The sequence below is a fragment of the Falco punctatus genome (genome assembly GCF_963210335.1).
Source record: "Falco punctatus genome assembly, chromosome: 15".
In the NCBI taxonomy this organism is placed as follows: domain Eukaryota; kingdom Metazoa; phylum Chordata; class Aves; order Falconiformes; family Falconidae; genus Falco; species Falco punctatus.
The window spans coordinates 11,858,825-11,882,672 of record NC_137595.1 but is presented as its reverse complement, the minus strand read 5'-3'; the positions used below and the strand labels follow the sequence as shown (position 1 = coordinate 11,882,672).

General features: G+C 57.8%; 2 protein-coding genes across 12 annotated transcripts; one reads left to right on the top strand and one right to left on the bottom strand.

The window, feature by feature from the left end:
- Positions 1-55: 55 nt before the first annotated feature.
- Positions 56-14,785, bottom strand: PRRG3 (proline rich and Gla domain 3). Of its 11 annotated transcripts, none has more exons than XM_080365545.1 (6): positions 10,432-10,907; positions 7,112-7,153; positions 6,272-6,721; positions 3,607-5,297; positions 2,910-3,070; positions 56-2,378 (listed from the first exon to the last, which is right to left on the bottom strand). In XM_080365545.1, the coding sequence occupies exons 4-6, from the start codon at positions 3,680-3,682 to the stop codon at positions 1,842-1,844; spliced, it is 774 nt and encodes a 257-aa protein (XP_080221671.1). In that variant the 5' UTR covers positions 3,683-5,297; positions 6,272-6,721; positions 7,112-7,153; positions 10,432-10,907; the 3' UTR covers positions 56-1,841. The 11 variants fall into 11 exon arrangements, 6 of the variants coding, with proteins under 6 accessions (XP_080221671.1, XP_080221669.1, XP_080221672.1 ...); XM_080365543.1 differs by having other exon boundaries at positions 6,272-6,444; XM_080365546.1 differs by having other exon boundaries at positions 6,272-6,355.
- On the top strand, positions 14,372-17,280 carry CLDN2 (claudin 2). Its single transcript, XM_080365549.1, has 2 exons — positions 14,372-14,834; positions 15,288-17,280. Exon 2 carries the CDS (start codon positions 15,486-15,488, stop codon positions 16,179-16,181), a length of 696 nt encoding a protein of 231 aa, XP_080221675.1. The 5' UTR covers positions 14,372-14,834; positions 15,288-15,485; the 3' UTR covers positions 16,182-17,280.
- Positions 17,281-23,848: the final 6,568 nt, after the last annotated feature.

Below are 23,848 nucleotides of genomic sequence, written 5' to 3'. Positions count from 1 at the left end.
AGGTGCACCCAGCAAGACATCCCCTCTGTGGGAAAAAGCCACCCTGTGCCACTCAGACAGTGAGGGTTTTTTTAATAAATACCTTTTTTTGCACAAATATACCAAGTTTTACAGAATACAAACTGCAGGGATAATGACCGAGCATCAAAGACAGAGGATGCAGAGTGCCCTTCTGGCTCCCTCTGGTCTTTTTCCAGGCTCTGACCCCAAATGCTCGCTGTCACGTCTTCCCATAACCCAGATTTGCTAAGGCCGAAAGGCAGAGTAAAGGTCTGGGAGGGGACAGACGAGGTGCCAGCAGCTTCGAGCCCCGCGTGTCCTGCCCCAGGAACAGCCGCACTGAGCAAGCCTCAGCCCTGGGCTGAAGCACCCGCTGTGAGAGCACTGCTGGGAGCGGGTGGTGGGCAGGCTGCAGGGAGCCAGGTGGATGTACAATAGCCTTTCTGTGCTGGAGAGACTGGTGCTGGGGTGAACAAGGAGGGGTGCCAGTGCTGGGAGCTTCTCGGCTACTCCTGGGGGGTCGGTGAGCGCAACCCCCTTTTTAACCCATCAGACGTGCCTGGGCAAAGACAGCTCCATTGCTTGGACCCCAAAAGCAGCTGCCCAGGAAAAGGGGACACTGGCTCTTCTCTGCCCTGGCACCACAACCACCCAGTCAGGGTTTGGCCCTACTCCTGACCCACCGGCATCGCCAGATCGTGGCGTGGTTGATCAGTCAGCTCTCACCTCTGCAGCCACTTCTGTCAGCAGGCCCTCCCATGGCACGGCCACCAAGCACTCTGCTCACCAGAGGGGCCTGGAGGAGTCTGGGGTTTCACATTCCCCTTTACCTGCTCTGGAGGACAAAGAGAGGCCAGGCAAGATGGGGAGGTTTGGGGTAAGGAGAGGGGAGGTTTGGCCCATCTGCAGGCTCCCTGTGCTGGCACCCCACCTCTGGGGCGGACACGGGACAGGCTATGCTCCACGAAAGAGGAGCATCCCCACCGCTCAAAGTCACAGGACCACGTTTGGTCAAGGTAAGAGATGACCCTGCTGGCCAGCTCCGCTGCAGCCAGACCTCCAGCTGCCCAGCACCCCACAGGGAGAAAGCGGAGAGCATTGGGAAATGGACCTGCTACTCCAAAGTCACTTACCTCATGTACAAGACCACCATGAGCCTTTCCCCCTTTCCAAAGGGATTTAGGAGATCAGAGAGCACCTCCCTGCCTGCTCTTCCCTGATCTCCAGACAGTGAGTGTTGCTACAGGCACCACAGGATGGACCAGCTCCCCACTCCCACCCGGCAGCAAATCCACGCAAGGGAAGCACTTTGTCCCCAACCACAGAGCATGGGCACCGACTGTGGGGATGGACAGAAATTCACCGCACAGCTCCTGCATCCCCAACTCCTAATCAGAGCCCCTCGCAGCAAAACAGGGCCCAGCGAGGACATGGGGTAAGGCTGAGCAGTGCCCCGGGGAGGCAGCGAGGCTATTTTAATCATGAAAAATGTTATGTCTGTTTGAGGGGGAAGTGAGGAAATCAAATGCATCACGGGGAGACCCCCCACACTGAGCCAGGAACAAGCTCCCACTCTGCTCTGGCTGCTACAGCACTTACGTGAGCAGGGAGTGAGGGCCAGGAGATGGCTGGACGGCTCCAGAGCCATCCTTGCAGCCCAGCCTCACCCCACTTGGGGACAGGTATTTTTGGTTAGGAAGGTAAGGCTATTGTGTGATGGCACCAGCTTGTACAGGTGAGACAGGGTGCCCAGTGGCACCTGCAGGGGGTCCCGGGCACAGCGAAGGGAGGGTGGCTGGGTAAGCACAAGTGTGTGAAGAGGCAGGAGGGAGGCAGACCCACTATTTGCCTGCAGCAGGGGCACTGGCCACAATCTCTTCGTACTTGGGCGGCGGGTCATTGTAGGAGACGCTGGTCTCTTCGCCACTGCTGCTCTCCAGGTGCCCCGTCACCTCCTCATAGGAAGGCGGAGGGGTGGCACTGGACAGTCTGGAGAGGACGGAGACCGAATGCTCCGGCAGGTAGAGGGTGCCATCTTGCTGGGGGGTGCCCCCAGCTCTGCCATCTCCAGCCACCCGGTTGCTTGCTTCTCGCTGATACTGCGTTTCCCCTTGGCTTTGCGACCGCTCCCGGTACACCATGACCCTGGGGAGGCTGCGTCCCGTTCGGCTGGCCAGGTAACGGTTCTGGGCATAGGAAGGGCGGTGGCGGGTGGCCTTCTGAAGCTGGCACCTCCAGATGATGAAGAGGGCGATGACTATCAGAAGAGCCACTCCCAAGAGGGGCACTACCACGTACATAGCGTCTGAGCGCTCCGTGCTGTGCCTGGGGTCCTTGACAGAGTAGACTGAGTTGGTGTAGCCCTTCCAAAACTCCATCTGTGGCAGGAACAGAGAAGCAACCATCAAATGCTGTAGGTGGGACCAGCACCCCCTGACCACCACCAGCAATAATCAGTGCCCTCCCTAGGCCCACAAAAGAGGCGGTTTTTCAGCCGTCCCCCACCACTCTCATCAGGGCTGCCAGCACCTGAGGTTCTGTGAGAACCAACACAAAAGATCACGGGAACATCCCTCAAGAGCGGCCAACAGTCCCCATACCAAGCAGGGAGAAATTTGGCTAATGCCAGCCCCAGCGTGGACAGTCGGGGACAACAGCACAGATTTCCCACATGTGCCATGGCAGTGCCAGCTCGACCTGCAGCTGCGGGCAGAGTGTCCCGGCAATACCACGTTAAGGGCATTGCCTGGGAAGGGAAAGTCATGCTGGGAAGTGAGGCCACGGCATTCTGCCTGCGGACAGAAGAGGGCAAAGGGAACAGGAGAGGCTGCTGCCCCCTTCTCTGCCTCCCACTTGCTAAGGCAAAATCTCTCACACATCCACTGGGGAGCAGGGCAGGTTCAACGCACCGTCTTCTCCTGGTTCTCGAACACTTCTTTGACCTCCTCATAGCTGCAAACCTCCTCAATGCACTCCCGCTCGATGGTGCCCTGCCGGATCTCCTCCAGGAAGCCGTTGGCTCGAGGAAAGCGCTTCAGGACCGAGTGGGCATTCCTGGCCCCCAAGAACACTGCAACACAGAAGGCAGAGACACGCTGAGCAGAGACAACCCCACATTTGGCCTCTGTCTAGCCAGGCTTTCCAACCTGGCTTCCCACAGAATTTTGGTGATACAGGCGTTCGAAACACCAAAAGCCCAGGGCTACAATTCAGTTAGCACAGCAGAGTGAGGGAGAGCAGAGGAGCACAGGGATCTTGGGGTCTGCCTGGAGACATATGGCACCAGAAGCATCCTTTCCAGCAGGGCTGAGATGCTAGAGACATTGGAAGCAGCAGCTGCAGACCACACAGGGCAGCTGGAGACAGAAGGCTCCAAAACCACTTGTTTTCAATCTCTCGCCCTTGACAGGATTTCACTTTCCTGCCCCTTTGCTGCAGGGCAAGGGAGATCCCACTGGGTGAGCAAGACCCTACAAGGCTGGGATGCAGAGCTCTCTGCCACGACACAGGGCCAGCACCAAGATGGACTCACAACATACAGTGCAGTGCGCATCATCCCACAGTCCCCCCGCACATCACCCCAGAGCCTCCTCTCTTGCTTCATACCTCCACAGTCCCCTAGGAGGAGGGCAGACAGCCTGCTGGAAGCTGGTGTCCCTGCTGCCAGCTGCTGCGGGGTCATGCAAGCTCAGCTGGCTTCAGGGATGCTGTTCAGGTCCCAGAGAAACCACTGTGACTTCTCCCAGGCCTGGGCCCAATGAGGGCAAACATCCCAAAACACAGGGACAGCACAGGGGGTCATGATTCAGGTACTGGAAGGGGCTTGAGCAACCTCTCTTCTCATCCCTACTGCATTTTGGTGCAGAGGCCTCACAAACCTTCCTCCGCTCCCAAAGCCTGGGAGACTCTATTGCCCACATCAGATCTTCCCACAGAGCACGCAGTCAGGAAGCCAGACAGAGCAGGAGCAGCACATTCCTGCCTGCAAGAGACACAGCCCTTTCAAAGCCTCTCCCCCCACACACTGCAGGAGGGAGACCTGCATGGGGTGCAGGGAGCGAGTACCTACCACGACCTGCAGCAGCACAGGAGAGGCAAACAAGTTGCCCAGAAAGCAGAAACTCCACACAAACCACGATCCTTCCAGGAGCCAAACATCCCATGCATGCATTTTGTAAGAGTTTCTGTAATGCAGCTCAACACACTCGGCAGTAGACTGCCACCACCTTTTCCCACCAAGCCACGTAATCATGCTGCTTCCCTTGAGGAAGATGAATCGGTTCAGCTGGCTGATCCACAGAAACCTATTTACCTCCTTCACCCTCAGGCTCAGTCTTCCATCGGATCAACCAGACGAACCAACTCACACTGCAGCAGCATAAACAGATGCAGGACAAGGAGGCAATGGAGACTCCCATTAGACCAGCTTAGCTGTAACACAAAAATACTCCTTCAGCAAGGACCTTGGTTGAAGATCAAATGCAACAGTAAAAAGCTACCAACTTCTTCCATTAGGAGCCTTTTACCAGAGAGACCAGCAGGTTTCCTTCTGCTTAACTTTCCATGTATCCTGCTCCTAAAACAATACAGCAAGGTATTTGTGAGAGTACTTGTAAATATCGAGGCAGGGACAAGACCGTGGCATAAGCAACTACTACTGTGCTACACCATCCCATGCCCGCAGGCACTTTGCTCTTTTTGTGCTGTGTAGGTGCGTTGTCCCCCCATGATTTATTGATGGCTTACTTCAGTGAGAGAGTTTGCAGAGGGCTGAACCACTGAGGTGTGAATGAAGAGCAGCATGAATGATGTGAGTCAGAGACCTTCCCTCAGAATCAACTTTATTATGCAAACCTTTTGTGGTTTTTCTTTTTACAACGACAACCAAAAAAGCATTTTCAAGAGGCACAGAAGGCATCTTGCAGGAGGGCAGGGATCAGCTTGCCTTGGCTTTCCACAGCTGACAAGGGCTATCCTGGCTGGAGAGCGAGCAAGTTGACTGGCTGACCTTCTCTTGAGCCTTTCCAGAATGAGATGAAATTTTTCAAAGACACCATCCATTCTGCAAATGTCCCATCCTTTGCTGGAGAAGTCTGGCCTCACCTCCTTTGCCTCCCGCCTTGACCGAGCTGCGGTATCAACTCTCCCCTCCTCAGCACTTGAGTCTGAGCCTCCTTCCAACTTCCTCAGCACACCTTGGAGCAACAAGCTTGGCCACAGATCTCACTGTCAGGGGTTTTCATCCCTGCAGATACATCACTTGACCCCTTCCCTGCTTTGCCACGCTGAACTGGCCACTGTGACGGGAAATAAAAACAGACAGGCAGGTATCACCAGCAATGTCCAACTAAAAGCATGCTGTGATGGAGATGTATGCCTCTCCCCTCATCCAATTTCCCTCAGGGACCTGGAAATGGCAGAAAAGCAGAAACTAAGTCGCTGCTCCCTCCCCTCTTTTACATGGAAAAGCGCAAAGACCACCCACGTGCCCTGGGGACCACAGCAGGAAAAGCAGTGGCCTTCAGGAAACAAGAGCTTTGCCACCTCTCATCTCCAGCCTGGATCCCCAATTGAACCAGAAGCAGACAGCTAAGCAGGTACTGTCCCCAAACCGCGGGGCAGAGGGGACTTCCCGAGGCCCAGCAGCCTCAGTACTGACCCCTTGTGCCTCTCCAAGCCTCCCCACACCAGCTGGAGAACCGGTGCTCAGGAAAGATCAGAGCTTTAGGCAGGGGAAGCAGGAGCAGGAGCCGGGTTCACCGCATCCCTGCTGGGTTTCCCGAGGCGCTGCTGGCCCCTGGTGGCGGCAGGCTGGGCCACACTGCTGCCCCACAGCTCTGCTGCCCCACAGCTCTGCTGCCCCACAGCTCTGCTGCCCGGCGTGGGGGGACACCCCTGGGGCTGCTTCTCTGCAGAGTGTCACGTAGCTGTGTCTGCGGAGGGACAGCCATTGCTGCATGCTGCCAGAGAGCACACGACAGTGAATACGCTGACCACCACATGCCCCTTCTGCATGTCAGGGTCACCACAAAGGGGACTGTTTGGCGGGGGACGCTGCCACCACATGGGACATCTCCCACAACCAGTAAGTGCTGGTGAGCCAGCACCTGAGCTCCTGGGAGGGAGAAAAGGCAGTGATGGAGGAAGGCAGGGACCCAGCTAGGTACCTTCCTCATTAACAGAAGATTAAAACTGCCTTTTAAAAGCACTGCCCGAAGATCGCTGCTGCCTACCCCACCTAGCATAGCACCGATAATGAAAGAAGGCATACCTGTCATCCCTGGGGTCCTTCTCCTGCCCAGAGTGGCTACTGCCTCCACCTTCATAGCTGGCTCTGGCGACACCTTGAGCAAATCTGGAGATTCCAGCCAGATCTCTACATCTCCCCATTCATAACTGCCGTCCTCCCTGAGCTCCCATCACTTTGCATCACATCTGTGCAGGCTGCCCAGTAAGAGCGAGGAGGGAGGGTCGAGTCCAGCTCTTTACAGACCACACGCCATCCTCCACCCTGCATCCTCACGAGTCTCTGCCCAGCTTTAGCTGCTGGCCCCGAGCAGTTCCATCTGCCAGGCACTCCTCCAGACACCAAGATGCAGCGAGCTCCCAGCAGGGCCGAGTTAGACAGCTGCCCATCCACTGAGAATGCAGAGCCCTCGTGCCACTAGCCACACAGGCTACAAGGCAGCGTGGCCCCCAGGATTGGCACCTCGTGGGATGTCTGTCATGGGCCAAGAGGAACACTGTTGCTAGATGTCAGCACAGACTGGCAACCCCAGCAGAGGGGCCAGACACTTCAAAGAGGCTCGGGGAGGCCTGCCTTGGACAGCAAGCATCATGCAAATAAAGAAATGCTGCAGTGCAGGGGCAGTCCTGGAGAGGCCAGCCCTTCAGCACCACCTCAACTCCCACCTTGCACAGGAGAGAGAGAAGCACAGGTCAGGCCAGACCTCAAGCCTCAACCAGTGACAACAGCCGATGGCACCTGCTCCCCACAGTAACACCCCCAAAAAAGCACAGGCACCCCTTCCTCGAGAGGTGGCTGCCAAATATCCCCCTTCTGTCCTCCAGCACCACCGCCATCTCTCCGTCTTGACTGGGGAACACTTACTTGCCATGCTGCCTCACTCGGCTACAGGGGGCTCCTGCCTACCTGCAGGGAAGAAAACAGGAGAGTCACTGACAGCTTCAATTTCACCCCCTGAAGCCCAAGACCTCCATCACCCAGGGTCAGATCCAGGCAGAAAGCAGGGCGCTGTGGCGAACCCACGACAGTCCCCAGCCAAGCAGCACCTCTTCAGAGGGCCAAGGACTCACCGCCGCCCCGCTCACTGCGTGGCTGGAGGGGCTGAGGGCACCCTCAGCTCTCTCACAGCCCAGGGCAGGCCTCCACCATACTTGCTCACCCGCCCAGGGTCCTGCCCTAGCAGCCCAGAGGGCTGCAGACAAGCAAAGCAGGAAGGGAAGAACTGGATGAAGGACAGTCCCTGTATCTCATCAGCAGATAAGATGACCTGTGTGTCAGAAGCTGCTGGGAGCAACCTGGTGCTCTTGCCTTCCACAAGAGATTGATGGATACAGGTAAAGCAGTCATCCTGTTTTAAATCAACTTCACAGCCATGCCAGTTCTCACATCCGCAACTCCCACCCAGAATCTGCAACAAACATGGCCATACTGTTTTCTGCACTGCCATAAAGCTGACTACACAGCAGGAAAGAAAAGGACATGCATCTCCTAAAGGTTGTTGGGTCAAGCTAAGGGCAGCAGCGAGACTGACAGAGCTCCCCACAAACCCAGGACAAGAGCTCTCCAGCTGGAAAAGCACCTTTTGTGCTTCAAAAGCAAAACTAAACTAAACAAAACCCCACAAGAGCGAAACAAAGTCCTGCAGAAGAGGAGTATATTCTACTCCGCTCGCAGGAGTTTCACTCACTTGTTTTTCCACTCTTTGTCTTCTCCTTGTGCTCAATGCCCCACCAATCAGACTATCCTGGGCAAACTCATCTCCTCTCACCTTGGGTGACACCTTGCTGTGGCAAAGCCACGACTCTGTCAGGAGACAGAGATAGGACTAACCAGCTTCTACACTGATTTATTGTGGATGAAGGAGCAAATGCAGTTAGAAACAGCAGAAAATAAAGCAGATGCTGATCTCAGATCCAGGACTTCAGACATTGAGAGTTATCCCAAAAGCGCTTGAATCCACTCAGCTGGAGCGAGGTCAGGGACAGCACAGAGCTGTCCATGGGGCCAGCAGGGCTGAAAACACACTTCTCATTTCAGGTAAAAGGTGGGCATCCAGCCACAGAACGGCTGCTGCACGCCACCACAGTAGGCAGTACCACACCTCACCAACAGCCACCTTCCCAGTAAATCCAGCACCTCTCCCTGCCAACATCAGGTTTCTTGTGGTTTCTGAGGTTCCTGCACCAAAAGCGGCAAGAGGCCAAGCAAGCCCCGAGCTGTCTCCAGAGGGAGAAAGCAGCTTCTTTCCAACAGTTTGTGAAACTAAGATTGCAAACCTCAGTCTGAAGTTTAAGCAGGAGGGAAAGCAGCAGAGCACCGGAATTACATAGGAGGGGTCTGCCAACTCCGGCGCCCACAGTCCACACCAGGAGGCCTTTTCTTGAGAAACTGCACATCCAACCCCACTTCTCTGAGCCATCCTGGGGGGTATGAGGGCAGCTGAGAGGTCTCTGGATCCATGCATTCCCCCAAAGGCTGTCAGCTCTGAGCAGGGACCACCTGACCTGCTTTTGTTGACATCAGGTTTTATTAAGAGACCAAAACTCACAGGATAAAAGAACACATGGCACAGAAAGCTTGCCAGTTTCCACACAAACCCTCTGCATCACTCGTTGTTACAGGCATTCTCCCCCTTTGACAGATAGGAGAACAGACACACAGAAGAATATTCAAGATCACATTTGTCAGGACCTCCAGCTCCATAACCCACGTCATCAGGCAACACGTTTAATGCATCAGGAAGATTTTGTCTTTAACTTTTTCTAAGCATCTGTGCCAATGCAGCCAGTGTCACAGCTCAGAGATGGTTTATTCCAGTGCAACAATGAGGCAGGTGTATGCAAGCCTACAAGCATGAGCGATGCCTGCAAGAAGGGCAGACATCCCAGACACTTATTTTTATTTCCACACACAAATTCCTAACCACCTCTCCCAGCTCCCATGAGTAGGAAAAGCTGGACCACCGCACAGCATCCCTCCTGCCTCCACACAGCCGTGCAAGCCAAGAGAAGCCTGAAGCCAGCGGCTGACCTAGCAGACGCCCACCCAGTCCCGGTCCCCCCCTCCGGCTTCCCAACACGCGTTCGCCTTGTCTATAAATACCCCATCGATAGGAGGTTGCCAAGGCAACTGTGAGGCGGTGCGAGAGATGCAGCCATGAGAGCGAGGATGCTGCAGTTGCACATTTGTGTCTCCCCCGGGCTCCCCCCATCTCCACCCCCGCTCCTGTCACCAGTGCCAGAGGAGGAAATCGTGCTGGTAAAATATGGTGCGCACACGGTGCCAGCCCCCCGCAGACCTCCAGCAGGCGCGTGGGGGGCACACCGGGAGGTGGCACCTCCTCACTAGGCTGGGGGGTACTGGTACAGGTCAGGGGGATCCACGGATGCCAGCAACATGCCACAGCATGCAGGGAGGCTGCTGGCTCTTCTGGCATCACGTAGCCACGGCTGCCAGCCGCTCGGCAGGATCCTAGCGATATTTGGGGTTTTCTGTGCCAAGATCCACAGTGAGGAGAGGAGGCTGCACCAGCTCCGCTTGCCAGGGGCCATGGGGTCCCCACAGGCTGCCAGGAAGCCCTGCCCTCCCAAAACAGCCTTCGGATCCCACCCCACACGGCCAGTCCTCGCACAGCCCTGGGCCAGCCTCTGCCCTGGCCCCCACCAGCACCGGCCCCTCCATCCCAGCACCGGCCCTGCCCTGCCCAAACCCCACTGCAAATTATTTCCATCACCCTCAGCTTCTGGCGTCACTCCACAGCAGGGTCCCCCCAGCTCACCTGCCCCCTCAGCCCGCACGTGAACTCACCCATGTGTGGGGCTTTCTAGTCCCAGATGAACCCCACCGCCACCCCTTGCCCCACCGTCACCACCACATGCCCTGCCCACTGCCACCGCCACACAGACCCTGCCCCACTGTCATCCACTGCCCCACCGTCACCCCCTGCCCCACCGTCAGCCCCTGCCCCACCGCCACCCCCCGCCCCACAGCCCCCTGCCACCTCCGCAGCTCCTCTCTTCCCCAAACGCCCAGGGACCCCCTTTGCCACCTCCACTGGCCCAGCCCCCCATAACCGGTCCCGCAGCTCCTGTCCCCCGCCCCACCGCCGCCCTCGCTCCATGACAACCCCCACGCCTCCCGCCTCCCGCGCCCCCTGCGCCCCGGCAGCGCCGCCCCGCCCGTACCTCATGGCGGCCTCGCGTCCCGCCGCAGCCGCTCCCTCCCGCCGATGGGGAGGGGAGGGGAGGCCGCACCCCCGCCCCGCCTTCCCCCGCCCCGGCCCCGCCCTCCAACCAATAGAAGCCCCCCGCGGCCGGCGCGCCCCGCCTCCCTCCTCCCGCAGCTGCAATAGGAAAGCGGAGCGCGGGGAGTGGGCGGGGCCCTGCGCTCCGCCCCCGACCAGGGAGAGGCTGGTAGCGAACGGGGGCCGGGAGGTGCCGCGGTGGCTCCTGGGAGCCGTAGTCCCCTGCACGCCGCCGCGGGGCGCTGGGGCGCGGTCAACGTCCCGCGGCCGCTCCCTGAGGCCGGGCCGGGCCGCGCAGCCCGGGGGGCCGGTGTCCCGGTGCCCGCGGCCGGTGCCCACTGCTGGCTGGGCAGGCGTCTGCCTGTGCCTCCGCGGTGCCGCCGGGCCTGCCCTCGCCTGCTTTGCCGCACCCTCACACCGGCCTGCCAGGGCTGCCCGCCTGCAGCCGGGGGCCTGCCGCCGTGTCCGCTGCCTCCTCCGAGTCCGAGTCCTCCTCCGAGTCCTCCGAGTCCTCATAGAGGCAGAGGGTGGCCTGCACCGGGAAGTTCTCCAGCAGCTTCTTCCCCACACCGTACAGATAGTCAAAGCACTTGGACTTGGGCCAGAGGAGCCTGCGAGGGGAGAGCCGGGGTGAGAGCCCCTGTGTGCCGCTGCCCTCAGCCCCCGCCAGGGCACCGGCGGCCGGGACGTACCTGACCGGATGGTGGAAAAACATCAGCGCTTTGTCGGGGCCGCCATCCCCCGCCGCCGCCTGAGTCCAGGCCTGAAGAGACACCATCAGGATGGGACCTGCCAGGGGGCTCCCGCTGCAGGGTGTGCAGGGACCCCAGCGGGCAGCGAGGGCAGGGACCCTTCTGTCCTGCTGGTGGGGGTGATGCCCCGCAGACCTGGCAGATGCCTGCAGGGTCAGCCTGCCCTGAAGCCGGCATCTCCCCCTGGATTTAGTTCCTCATGCCCCCGTAAAGCAAGCTGGCATCTACCCCCCTGCTCTGCCCCACCGGGCTCTTTGCCAGTGTAATCTACACACACGCCACCCCCATGCTCCAAAGCTCATGCCCAGGCATCCCGCTAACGCCCTCAGGAATGCCCGCCAGACCTGAGAACAGGGGGCCCTTTCAGGCCCCCGCAGCGTCTGCCTGGCCCTGGCCCTGGCCCGGCAAGGCTGCGTGGCTTGTGGGGCAGGGGGTGACGCGCCAGGGGAGGTGGGCACAGCACTACTGTGCAACAGTGCCAGGGGTGGGGTCTGGGGCAAGAGGCTAGTTTTCTGCCAAACAGGGACCCCAACCCTGCCAGCAGGAAAGCTGGGAGGATGCAGCAGGGAGTGTAAAACTCACAGTGTCCATCTGTTCCCTCTGCCACACGGTTCCCTCCTCTACTCGGGGTAGCCACGGTCTCCAGAGAGGCAGGGATCTAGATGCGGAGAGCAGGTTTAGCATGACAGCATGACAGCATGACAGCATGACAGCAACCCACCCTGACCCACTACCCCTTGCCTTGCTCCCCCACCACTGCAGCCACACACCCCCAGCACCACAGTCTCACCCACCCAGCTCAGCTGCTGCGCAGACGCATGGCTGGGGCGCCAGGCACATGAGGGTGCACTCATACCTCCTTTGGCCTCAGTGCTCCTCACCCTGCTACAGCCCCCCAGCACCCCTGGGAGCCCCCGCAATTGCTCCCTGTGCTCCACAATCTCTCCCCCGCCTGCAGCCACCAGGATCAGAGGGGTCCCCATCAGAGCAGGGAGCCACACAGCCTTCACCCAAACCCAGCTGGAGCTTTCTGCTTCCCAACTTCCATGCACCCCCTGCCCTCCCCACCCTCCCCAGTCGTCCCGGGCATGCACAGCAGCCATGTACCTTCCCCCTTGCTCCAGCCCCGGGGCTGGGCGAGCACTGGCCACGGGCACCCAGAGCCCACGGGGAGGAAGGCAACAGGCAGCAGCTTCCATGGTCACAGGCAAGAGTGTCCCCTCTGATGCTGCAGGCTCTTGGCAAAGACACCCTTATAGCCCAGCCCCGGCCAGTGACTCACAAATTCTTCGGGGTAGGGGCAAAGGCAGGGGAGTGAGGGACTAGGGGTGTGGGGACAGCAGTCCTTGGGGTGTGAAATTTGTCCCAGTTGTGTAAACAGAGGGCTGGGGGGAGGCTGGGGGCGGAGGGGCTGTGATCTCTGGTGGAAAAGCAAAACACAGAAGGGATAAGTTAGACACCATTTGTGAGAAAATCTCCAGGGGGCAACAGGGGAGGGGAGAGACAATTAACAAGGATGATGAAGTGCTCTATGTAGCCATATGCATAAAGCCAGAGGTGGGGGAGTGGGAGGGAAAGGATGAGGAGTTCTGAGGCAGCATGATGGGCACAGGATGGGGACAGTGCAATGGCCATGTGATGGGACAGCCTGATGGGCACACTATGGGTACAGTGTGGTGGGCTTGTGATAGGGACAGCGTAATGAGCATGACGAGAACTGTGTGATGGGCATGCTCTGGGTGCAGGGTGATGGGCTTGATGAGGACGGTGTGATGGGTGTGCAATGGGCTGCAGTGGTGGCAAGCACAGAGCAACCAAGAGGCAGGTGATGGGATGCTCGAGGGGACAGGGAGGGAAGAGGGATGGCAGGGGTGGGTCTCAGGTGCGGGCTGGGCAATGGTTCTGCTCAGGCATCCACGGCTCCTGCTCAGATCATCCCAGGGAGCTGCCTGTCCCCGTTCCCGCACAGTGGGGAAAGCATGCACTTGCCCATGCCCCCTGTCCTCTCCTTTGGCTTTTTGAGAGGTGGACCATACCAGGAGATACAGAAAAGATTCTTAATACAAGGTTGTAAGGCTCACCACCCCGGTCCCTGCCTGCTGCTTCTGCCCAAGCACTAGGCAAGGTGCCGCTAGCACTCAGGTCACCTCCTGCTCCCAGGAGAGTTTCAGTATGGGACAAGGAAAGAAAATAGCAAATGGTCCCTACTGTAGCTCTGCTACCAGCATCCAAACACCCCTGTCCAAACGCTGGCCAGACCCTGCTCAGCTCTGAGCACAATTTGTCACCAGGGGCCCTCCCTGCCCCTCTCCATCTGTGGCAGCCGGTGAGCAGGAGGGGGCACAGGGCCAGCGCAGCCCTCATTATTGTCTCCATTTGCTCCTCATTTGGGCCAGGAGTCTTACAACAACAAACCCTGCAGAGGACAAGCAGGGCCAGGAGGAGCAAACTGCAAACCCAAGCTCACCCTGCAGGCACGGAGAATTCAGCCTGCTGGCATTTCACTGTGCATCCAACCCCAACGCAGACAATGCAGCCTGAAGTGGACACATGGACAGTAGTATGCAGTCACCTGCCGGCCACCAAGACCAGCCAGAAAGGTGACAGCAAGCCACAGACCTGAGCCACTTAGGCAAACATACCCTATACAAGCAGAAAGAGGCATCCCAGCTCCCCAGTCCTTCCCGATGCCGAAAGGGTTTAATTCTGATCTGCAATAAGCCTCTGATCCAGGCTGAGATTTGCAGGTGGATTTTGCAAAGCTGTTGCTAAACAATTTGCAGCCCCTGATCCCCCAGGCTGGGGCCACGGCTGCTTGCCCTGCCCCAACCAGCCACCTCTGGTCCTGGGTGACCCCCGGCCGTGGCCACCCTTGGTCCCGCACCGCGTCTCCAGCTGCCTCCGTAAGTACCACAGAGCTCTGGCATGACCCTCCCATGCCTTTTTGCCCGCACCCTGAGCACCCCAGGTGTTTCTTTTGCAGTAACGCCCCTGAGACAGAGTGGGAGGTCTTGGTTAGCACACAGAAAAGGAGACAGAAAGTTGGGAAACTCTGGTACCAAGCATTTGAGGTGCCAGTGTGGGGACAGGGAGAGGAGCAGAGGCACTGGGCAGTGGCGGCACTCCCAGCTGGGAGCATTCCCAGGGCGAAAGGCTGCTGGCCGCAGTGTCGGCGTGGCGTGGCACGGCCTCGGTCCGATTTCGCAAGATGCTGCAGGAGGGAGAATTCTGAAACAAGGTAGAGGGAAAACAAACCATCCCACTCCACTGCCTCTGCCAACCCCCCCATGCCTGTGCCCAGGGCTGCAGGCAGGCGATAGCACTGACAGAATCCCCCCCCCCCCACCGGCAGCAGTGAGCACGAGCTGCACCCCAGTGTGCTCACCCCACTGAGGGACAGGTCACCCCGCTTGGCTGTGGCAGTTCCAGGAAGAATCCCTGAGGCACTGCCAGTGTGCTTCGCCTTGATGTAATTCTGCCCTCCACAGACCTCTGGGCTCTCCTGAGGACGCAGGCGTCGCTGTGACACGCATCCCTCTCCATCGTTGTCCCCAGCAGCACAGAAAGGCAAATAGCTGTGGTTCAACCTCAGGTGGGCATATCCCGTTGTCCCACCAGAGCCTCAGAAGCTCAGGGTGGTGGTGGGTGGGTGGCTGCAGATGCCTTGGGTGAGCCCCATGCAGGTGGAGACAGGGTGCAATCCCGCTTCTTTGGCTGGGGGAGACTCAGGGCTACCACTTGAAATTGCCTCTGGCGGGTCCCAAACATGGTGCAGCTGTAGCTTTTTGGCTTCCTTGTCTCAGGACATCACAGAAGACAAGGGATGCCCAGGAAGGCAGTGGGCACCTTCCCCCTGCCAGCGGCCAGCTCTCCATCCCTGCCCATGGCCCCGGCGCAAGGGAGGGCTTTGGCACCCTTCCCGGGCAGTGCTGCTCTGTCTCTGAAGTCTGGCTGGGGAGATAGCGGAGGTGAAAGGGCGCTTGGCGCTCCTCCACAGGCTTGGATCAATCATTAATTGGGGAGGGATTGCTTTCTACTCTTGCAGGTATCCTCTCCTCCTGCTGGCTCCCACCCACACACCGGTTCCCGCACAAAACCAGCACCCCCGGCAAGTGGGGTGGAGCTGTGGCATGGTGAGTGGAGCTGCTGGCAGGGCGATGGGAAGGTAAGCACGCGGGAGCGAGCTGCCGGAGAGCCGGGAGAGAAGCCGCAAGCCCCAGGGAGGCGATAGCCAGCCCCCACCATGGTGTCCATGGGGCTCCAGCTGCTGGGCTATGCCGTGGCGTTCCTGGGCTACATCGGCACGCTGACGGCCACGCTGCTGCCCAGCTGGAAGACCAGCTCCTACATCGGCTCCAGCATCGTAACAGCCGTGAGCTTCACCAAGGGGCTATGGATGGAGTGTGCCACATACAGCACGGGCATCACCCAGTGTGACATCTACAGCTCCCTGCTCAACCTGCCTGCTGACGTCCAGGCGGCCCAAGCCCTGATGGTGAGCTCCTGCACTGTCTCCTCCCTCGCCTGCCTCCTCACCGTGGTGGGCATGAGGTGCACCGTCTTCAGCCAGGGCTCGCCGAACAAGGACCGGGTGGCAGTGACAGGTGGTGCAGTCTTCATCCTCGGGGGGCTGCTCTGCTTCATCCCGCTGGTGTGGAACATCCATGTGGTGTTGCGGGATTTCCGCAACCCTGTCATCCCTGACAGCATGAAGTTCGAGCTTGGGGAGGCACTTTACCTGGGCGTCATCTCCTCTCTCCTCTCCCTTGTCGGTGGCATCATCCTCTGTGCCTCCTGCCCTGCCCGGGACCCAACAGCCACGTATGCAAGTAGCTACCAGCCCCGGCTGCTGGCGGGCAAGAGCCCCCAGCCCTCCGTCAGCCAGACGCAGAAGACCAAGAGCGAGCTCAACTCCTACAACCTGACAGGATACGTGTAGTGTGGGTGGGAACTGGGCTGGCATCTCTCCCTGCTCCTCAAAGCATCTAGGCTAGCACCAAGGGAGCACACGAAGGGGAGAGGACACGGCCGTATCTGCCGTGCTCAGCCCTCTTGTTCACGTGCTTAATGGGTTTGAACCTGCTCTCTCCCCAGGGATCCCAAGAGCCTTGTGACTGCTCAGAGATCCCAGCTGGTGGCTTGCATTGGTGAAGGACTTGGAATCTGGCTTCTGTTCCCTCCTCCATGTTGCAAGCCTGCAGGCAGCCCCTGGCACAGTGGGACCCCAGCCTGCAGCCCCAGCAAGCCTGCCTGGATGGGGGTGGGTGGGCTTGTGCCCCCAGCGACCAGCCCCACTGGCCACGGAGGTATCACAGCAGGGTCAGGGGGTCTGCGTGGGTCTGGAGTCACTGCTGGGAGGGTTTAATGCTGGTTGCAAACCAATGTCGCAATAAATCTGTGTTTCTAGCCAGGCTGTGGCTGAGCTTTCCTCTGGCGCCGAGGGGCCCTGGCAGCACCCACAGCAGGGTGGGCTGTGGGGGGGGCTGTGCTCACCCAGCTGGTGGGTCCGTAGTGCAGAGGGCACCCCTGGTCCTTGCTCTGGCCTGTCCCACCCTCGCCCCATGGCTTTGCCTCCCAGAAACCCAGGCAGGTGGGAGCGCTGTCAGGGAGGGGAGGGTGTTACTCCCCTGCACAATTTGTCCCTGGGCACCGGCACTGCACTGGGAGGTTGCCATGTGCCACCACTGCAAGGGTGTCAGCAGGGGCAAGCACAGCTCCCCAGGGGCTAACAACAGGCAACCCCACCCCACCCCCAGCCCTGCTTGCTTCTAGAGGTGCTCTGTCACTGGGACTGGGGTCACCAAAAGGGGATTTGCTGCTCCTGGGTGTATGTGGCACCATCAAGGTCCCCAAGCAGTGGGGAGAGCCCTGGCATCACCACGTCTCCATCCCAGGATGCTGTGTGCACCAGCACCCAGGAGGCAACACAGTCCCGAGCACCCGAGGGAGCTACTGGCCACAGTGGAGGCTGAGCACCCCAACACAGCTGCAGAGGGGTCTTCGCAGGCAGGTCCTGAGCTGGGAGGTCCTTGCAGGGGCTGTTTTGGGAGGAATAACACCACCAGTGAGACATCAGCAAGCTGCAAGGTATGGGCAAGCAACCTAGCAGCAGCGGGACATTCTGCATGGTTGCAGCCCCGCACAGAAACAGCAGCGTGGCAGCTGGCACCGGCTGCCAGTGGCACTGGGGGATGCTGGGCACGTGCCAGAGCACAGCAGGAGGGGGGATGCACAGGCAGCCCAGCCCTGCAGCCCACCGAGGAGCAAGTACATTTTGACCACTGTACCCCTCTGCTATCCCACTGCCAGAGGCAAAATAACCCCTGCACTGCCGTGCCACAGCACAGGGCTGCCTGGGGACCCCCTTGCCCTGGTTTTCTGTCCGGTGGCTTTGGTCTACCTGCTGGCCCCTCATAAAGCAATTTAGATTAGGTCCCAGGTAGGAGGGTACCATGTTCCCTGCTCAGACGTCACCATTACCCTTGCACCAGTGAAATCATATTTGCTATGGGGTTAACATGCTCCTGATAACAGCGAGTCACGCTTTCTCCCCTCCTCACCGAGCAAGGGGCCACACAGGGACCCATCCCCAGGGTGACGTTCGCTGGAGGGGACCAGGGTGGATTTCAAGGCAAGGCCAGTTACCCTCTTTCCAAGGCCAAGTTGGGACAAAGTGCTGCCTCAGCCCTGGGCCAGCCGAGTTACTTATTGCTGCCATGGGGAAAAAAAGAGCCGTGCATGCAGAAGACAGAAAGCGTGCAAGGCGCTTAGCCTGTCGGCTGCAGTCCCCCAGGAAATGCCGCAAATTCACTAAGCCCTTCAGCCATAAATGTTTTGTCTCTGGGCAGCTGACGCAGAGAGGAGGCGAGAAAATAGTTGGTACGAGAGGTCGTGCCTCTGAAGAGGAGAAATTCCTGTGTGCCACGTCCTCGCCCCTCGCCTCCCACCCCAGGCTGCAGGGGGACAGCGCTGCCTGTGTCTGCGGGCAGGGGCTCCACTAATTAAACAAAGGGGCATTTGAACCGCTCAGTTCGGAGTTTGATTGCTGCTGGGTTTATTAATGCTTTAAATCAAACAGCAGAAGGGAAGATTCCTGGTTTTAAAGGAGTCAGCTTTTGCACAGCTTCCTCCCAAAGGAGAGAGGCAGCCAGCGCAGGCAAGGGCAGGCAGGGCAAGGAGCTAGGGTACAGAAATACCCGTGGTTTGGAGAGATGAGCACAGGGCAGAGGCACTGCAAGGGGCCCCAACATCCCCTCGAGTTTCTTTCTCACCTGCGCAATGCCAGACCCCCATTCCGTGTGTGCAGCACGCCGGCTTCAGCGGTGGCACAGTAGGAGAGGAGCTGACGAGCATCCCACGGAAAAGGGGGCAAGCCTCTCCCCAGCCCCCCATGCCCCCAGCCCTGCCAAGGGGGAGCCCCTGCATTAAGCGTCTGTAGGCTCAGGGAGGGGGAAGTTTCTTACCCAAAGATGTGAAACTTGGCTACAGGGCAAGGCAGGTTGAAAAGGAGTTTCCACTTCTTTACCAGCAGGAGCGGAGGACAGGGAAGGGAAGGACACCGGGTGCACAGATGTGGTGGCAGTGGTTATCTCTGCCTCACGCAATAGCCACGTTCCCCGTTATTGATAAGCCGGGTCCTTGAGGGCAGGCTGGATGCGGCCCAGCCCAGGGCCAGAGAGGACGGACGGGAGCCCAGACTGCCCCAGGAGCCAGCTCCGCCGACAGAGAGCATGAGTGAAGCCATGGAGCTGAGCCAGCCAGCGTAGCACAGAGCCAGCCCCTTGGGTCACCTCTTGCCCCCCCACCGGCTCAGCAGGAAAAGTTGAGCGTGCTCTGGGTTTTCCTGCAGGAAAGCCACAGAGGATCGTGGTCCCAGCTCGGGACAGGAGCGGGATGCGAGGGGGACGGGCAGGCAGGGGGAAAAGCAGAGGTGGGGTGGGAAGAGAGCTGTGCGGGTTTCCCTCTGAGGGCTGCCTCTGAGCTCCTGAGCTGGAGCCCTCACCTCACAGGACAGCGAGGTGGAGCAGGGAGCCTTGCAGCCCCTCGCTGGAGGGCCAGGCTGCAATAACTAATCCTCTGTCATAAGGAAATGAGTCCTTCCACTCTCTTCTTGCTCTGGATGGTGCCTCAGATGAAGAAAAGGGGCAATAAAATACTAACATGCCCTTATCTTCAAAAGCAATAGGAGCTCTATAAATGCCCAGCACACCCAAACCCACAGCTGCACCTGAGCCAGGGGCTGCAACCTCATCGGATGGTTGTGAGAAACATGCAAAAAGTCCCAACTTCTTCTGAAGAAGAAACAACACACACTTGCACCAAGGCCTGTGCAGCCAGCCCTTACCCACCAGGCAGCCCACCCACCATCCACAGCACCCCTGGTGATGGCCTGGCCAAAGCACCATCCTGCTCCCCTGGCCCAGCAGCGCCCGGCCGCTGCCCGTGCAGGGCAAGCAGAGCCTCTTCTCCTGCAGAGCACTGGGTAGGGATGCCCTAGGGTGACAGGGCACGGGTTTGTCCCAGGCCCAGCCACATCCCATGCCTCCTGCCTCATGCAGCCCTCCAGGCAAGCAGAGTTTAGCTCCTTCTGGCACTCCTGACCTGCCTCTCATTCTTGCCTAGAACAGCTGGTCTGAAGGAGCAACAAACAGTCCACGCAAGCTCTCTGGGGAGTATCAGGCCAGGTGCTGGGAGAGCCTGTCTCTGCCTGCAGCCCCCGGGAACTGTTCAGATAGCAGAAACAGGAGGGGGAAGAACATTCAGGCCAAGTTCTCGATGGGCTGAGGCACTTGGAAAGGGCTTCTACATTCCTCCGCTCTCCTCCCAGCTGCAGCATACTCCCAGCAGCCTCCTGCACTGCACCAGAGCCTCCCAGCCCTCAGCAAGCCAGAGCTGGCACGGAAGAGGGGACACCCTTCCTGCCCATGGCATTACAGCAGCCTTTTCAGGAGCAGCAGAGGACGCACTATGATCTGCTGCTCTCAGATACTTCAAATCCCAACTCCCAGGCTGGACTAAGCAACAGCTCAGGTCATGGGCTGTGCTGGTGGGAATGGGAGATGCACTCCCCACTCCAGCCATGCCCCAGGCCCCACTGGCAGCCACACCATAGCCCAGGAAACAGCCTCATGGTTTCACCTCAGAGCATCTATGATACTTGGCTGGTGATTGCACTTACATTTTACCTCAAAGGCTTCCTGCCCTCCCAAAGCCTTGGGGATGGCCCTGTCTGGAGTCACACAGCTGGGACGCTGCCATGAGGCTGTCAGTGCCTGGCTCTTCAGGTCCTAATAGGAGATGTTGCAGTGGAGGTGAGGAGTAGTGCAAAACCAGGTCCTCTTTGGAAAACACCCTCAGTCAGAGGAAAAGTCTGTCCACAGACTCATGGCTTTCCCACAGCCTCCTGGAAGAGACCCGTTTAAAGGTGCTTTAAAGGATATTTTGGTCTTTAAAGAAAGATATGAGGGCAACAGGACGGAATGAACTCCATGGCACTGCAGCTGACAGAGACCTTTGGGTGCACCAGAGGAGATTGCTAGAAAGCACCTTCCTGGCTGGGTTTGAACAACAGCTCAGAAATTTATCAGGAGAGTTATGAAAAGCATTTATCTCAGAAAACCATGATACCTGTGAAGGGAACACTGAGGTTTGATCTTCCAGGCATTACATTAACATCACAATCAGCTTTCTCCATAATTTGAATCTAATCTATGCTACAAGAGCTTCAGGTTAGCAATCTCAGCAAACCTAGCATACGTGCAATCTGTGGCAGCGAAAGCAGGCGTTATCAGTAGAACCTACACTAATTCAGTGAGCAAAATAAGCTTTATCAGCAAGACACACTTTTATAGTAGTGTAAACGTAAGCTCTTCCAGGGATTTTACAGACATATCACTGAAAACAGACTCCATCTCTAACCAGAATCTACCCCGGAGAACTGTCCTAGAGAACTGAACACAAATTGTGCTGCATCCCCAGCAGCTCCACTGCCAACTGACAGTTAAACAGCACCACACTGTACAGAAGAGATGAAGACCAGAGGATCCCAGACACCTTTACATGGACAAACTGAGCCACAACCACAGTAGCCAGTCAGCAGAGTCACCCTGAGCAATCCAGTCTACCAGCCTGTTCTCTCCATGCTCGGGGTACCCTTGAGGGCACCAGCATTTTGGCAGCTGCTAACCCAGGTTCATACCTAGAAGATAAGGCCAGGCTGGATGGGCTTTGAGCAACCTGGTTTAGTGGAAGGTGTCTCTGCTCATGGCAGCAGTGTTGGAACAAGATGATCTTTAAGACCCCTTTCAATTCAAACCATTCTATGATTCTAAGATTCTCAGACCCCAGACACAGCTGAGCCCAAGACCTCTGCTGTGAGCCAGGAGTCTGGAAGAAACAAGCAGTCACCCCATAAGCAGAGAAATGAGGGAGATTTCACCAGCTCTAGGGTTGCCTCTTATCTCCGCTTAGTATTTCAGAGGAAGGGTGTGCTTTGATGAAGCTTTTCCCAGACCAGAGAACTAATCATTCCTCACGGCAGGTGCCTTTTTTCACAGAACTTAGGACATCCTCCATTTCTGGGATGTCCAGCCTGCTAAAAAAAGGCTAAAAGCAGGAAACCCACGTCACAGTGTGATTGCCTTGAACTCGCTTTCCTAGAAAAGCTGTCTCTCTAGGTTTCTAAGGTCACTAGAGCAAAGTCTCACACCACTGGCTATACCTGGCAGCTGCTCCCAAGATTGGTCCAACAGATGCATTTTCATTACCCAGATTTTTAGCCCTTTTCATAGCAGGGGGGAGCCAGTTCCAGCATCAGTAGAGCAGAGAAGCCCAGAGAGTCTGCAGGCATTACAGAGCAGACTGCAGCCATTGCTGGCTCCATGACCGTGATGCTCCCATGCCCTTTGAGCTACTCCAATACACTTTTACAGGAACCAGGGTGCTGCCCTTTGCCTTTGGATTTTCCCCCAGCTGCAGCAGAGGCCAGGCACTGCATCTCGCAGAGCATGGGTAGGCAAGGGGGCAATTAACCTCTGCTCTCCCCCACAGCTGAATGCTCCCTTATCGGTCGCCTTCTCTTCCCAACTCACCTTTATTTTAATGGTGTTTCCAGATGGCAAACTGGCAGGTCGTTTCACCACTGGCCTGTGCAAGGCTGCTCTCTCCATCTCCCTGCATGCAGAGGAGGCACAGGCTGCCTGTGCCTAGGGAGGCCGGCAGGTAAGAGACAGCAGACAGAAGAAATTAGCTCCTTGCTTTCCAGGCAAAGAAAGCAGGCGTTTTGGGCCCGGGGATGCTCCCCGGCAAGGGAAAGGACCTCTGCTGCAAAGCCAAGCCCCTGGGAGGGAAAAGCAGTTCCCAGCACAAAGCCTCCATAGCCTAGCCCCAGGGAGCAAGACACGAAGGACTGCTGCTTCCAGGAGCCTGCTAACACACATTACATTTCCACCTCCCTGGGCAGAGCTGGCTACAGAAGACCTGGCTCTGTAGCTGACGTCCCAGGGCTTGCTCACTAACAACGGTCCTGCTGTGAGTTACGGCCTCCTTCCCAGGACCGAGACATCCCCTCTCCCAGACGTGCTAGGGTGACTAGCATCTCACATAAGCCCCATGGGCTGATTCCTGGCTTGTAAGTCTGCAATCAAAAATAGGCACGTTTTACCACAGGTGTCACAGGCAGATGCAGCTAATCCACCTGGCTTCAGTACTTCTGGCTGAATAAAAGCCTCAGGGGAAAAAAAAGGAATAACCAGGACAAAACACCCTGTAAAGGCAGCCCGGTCTTACGTGAAGAGACAAGTTCACCCTCAGCTGTCCCTGAGTGCAGCTACCCTTTCTGATGGGAGATGTTTGCAAAGCAGAGGGAGGCTGCCCACAGGACCCAGTACTAAAGGTCCCAGCTCCCTGGTGGGACAAAGAGCTGTGCTGCCCATGGCAGCATGAGCCGAGGGGAAATGCAGCACGGCTCTTCCCTGGCTCCTCTCATCACCTGCCTGCACCTGCAGAGCCCTCCCACAATGCTGGGAAGCAAGGGCAAGACAGGCTGGGTTTAGCCCCTGAGCCTTGCCAGTGCTGCTGGCTACAGCCCCAGGACTTCATGGGGCACAGCACGGTACTGACAGGGAGGACACAGAGAGCTCTGGGAGGAGAAGGCTTGGCCAAACAGCCTTATCTTTGAGATGCTTTTCTGACCTCCTCACCTGCAATAAGTGTTTATCTTCACTGCACAACTTAATCCTCTCAAACTACTACGGACGGCATCAACCTTATGTCATGGGCACTGGTAAGCAAGTTTTGAGAGATGCAGGAGAGAAGCACAGTTTAAAAACCAGGTACTTTGATACCAGTTTATCTAAGGAAAATTAATAGCTGCACTGTTTGCCAAGTTACATCCATTTAGGAAACACTCGATCACAGGACCGCTTTGTGTGTTATTTCTTTACACTGAGGAAAACAAATCAGCTCAAGAAATGTCAAAAGACCCACGTATTGCTGTAAGAGGTATGTATTTTGCCTTGCTAGTAATGTGAGACACAGAGAGGTGAGAGTATGAAGCCTGCTAACTGTTTGCAATCTGTTCAAGTGCTTCCATAGGTTCACAGATCT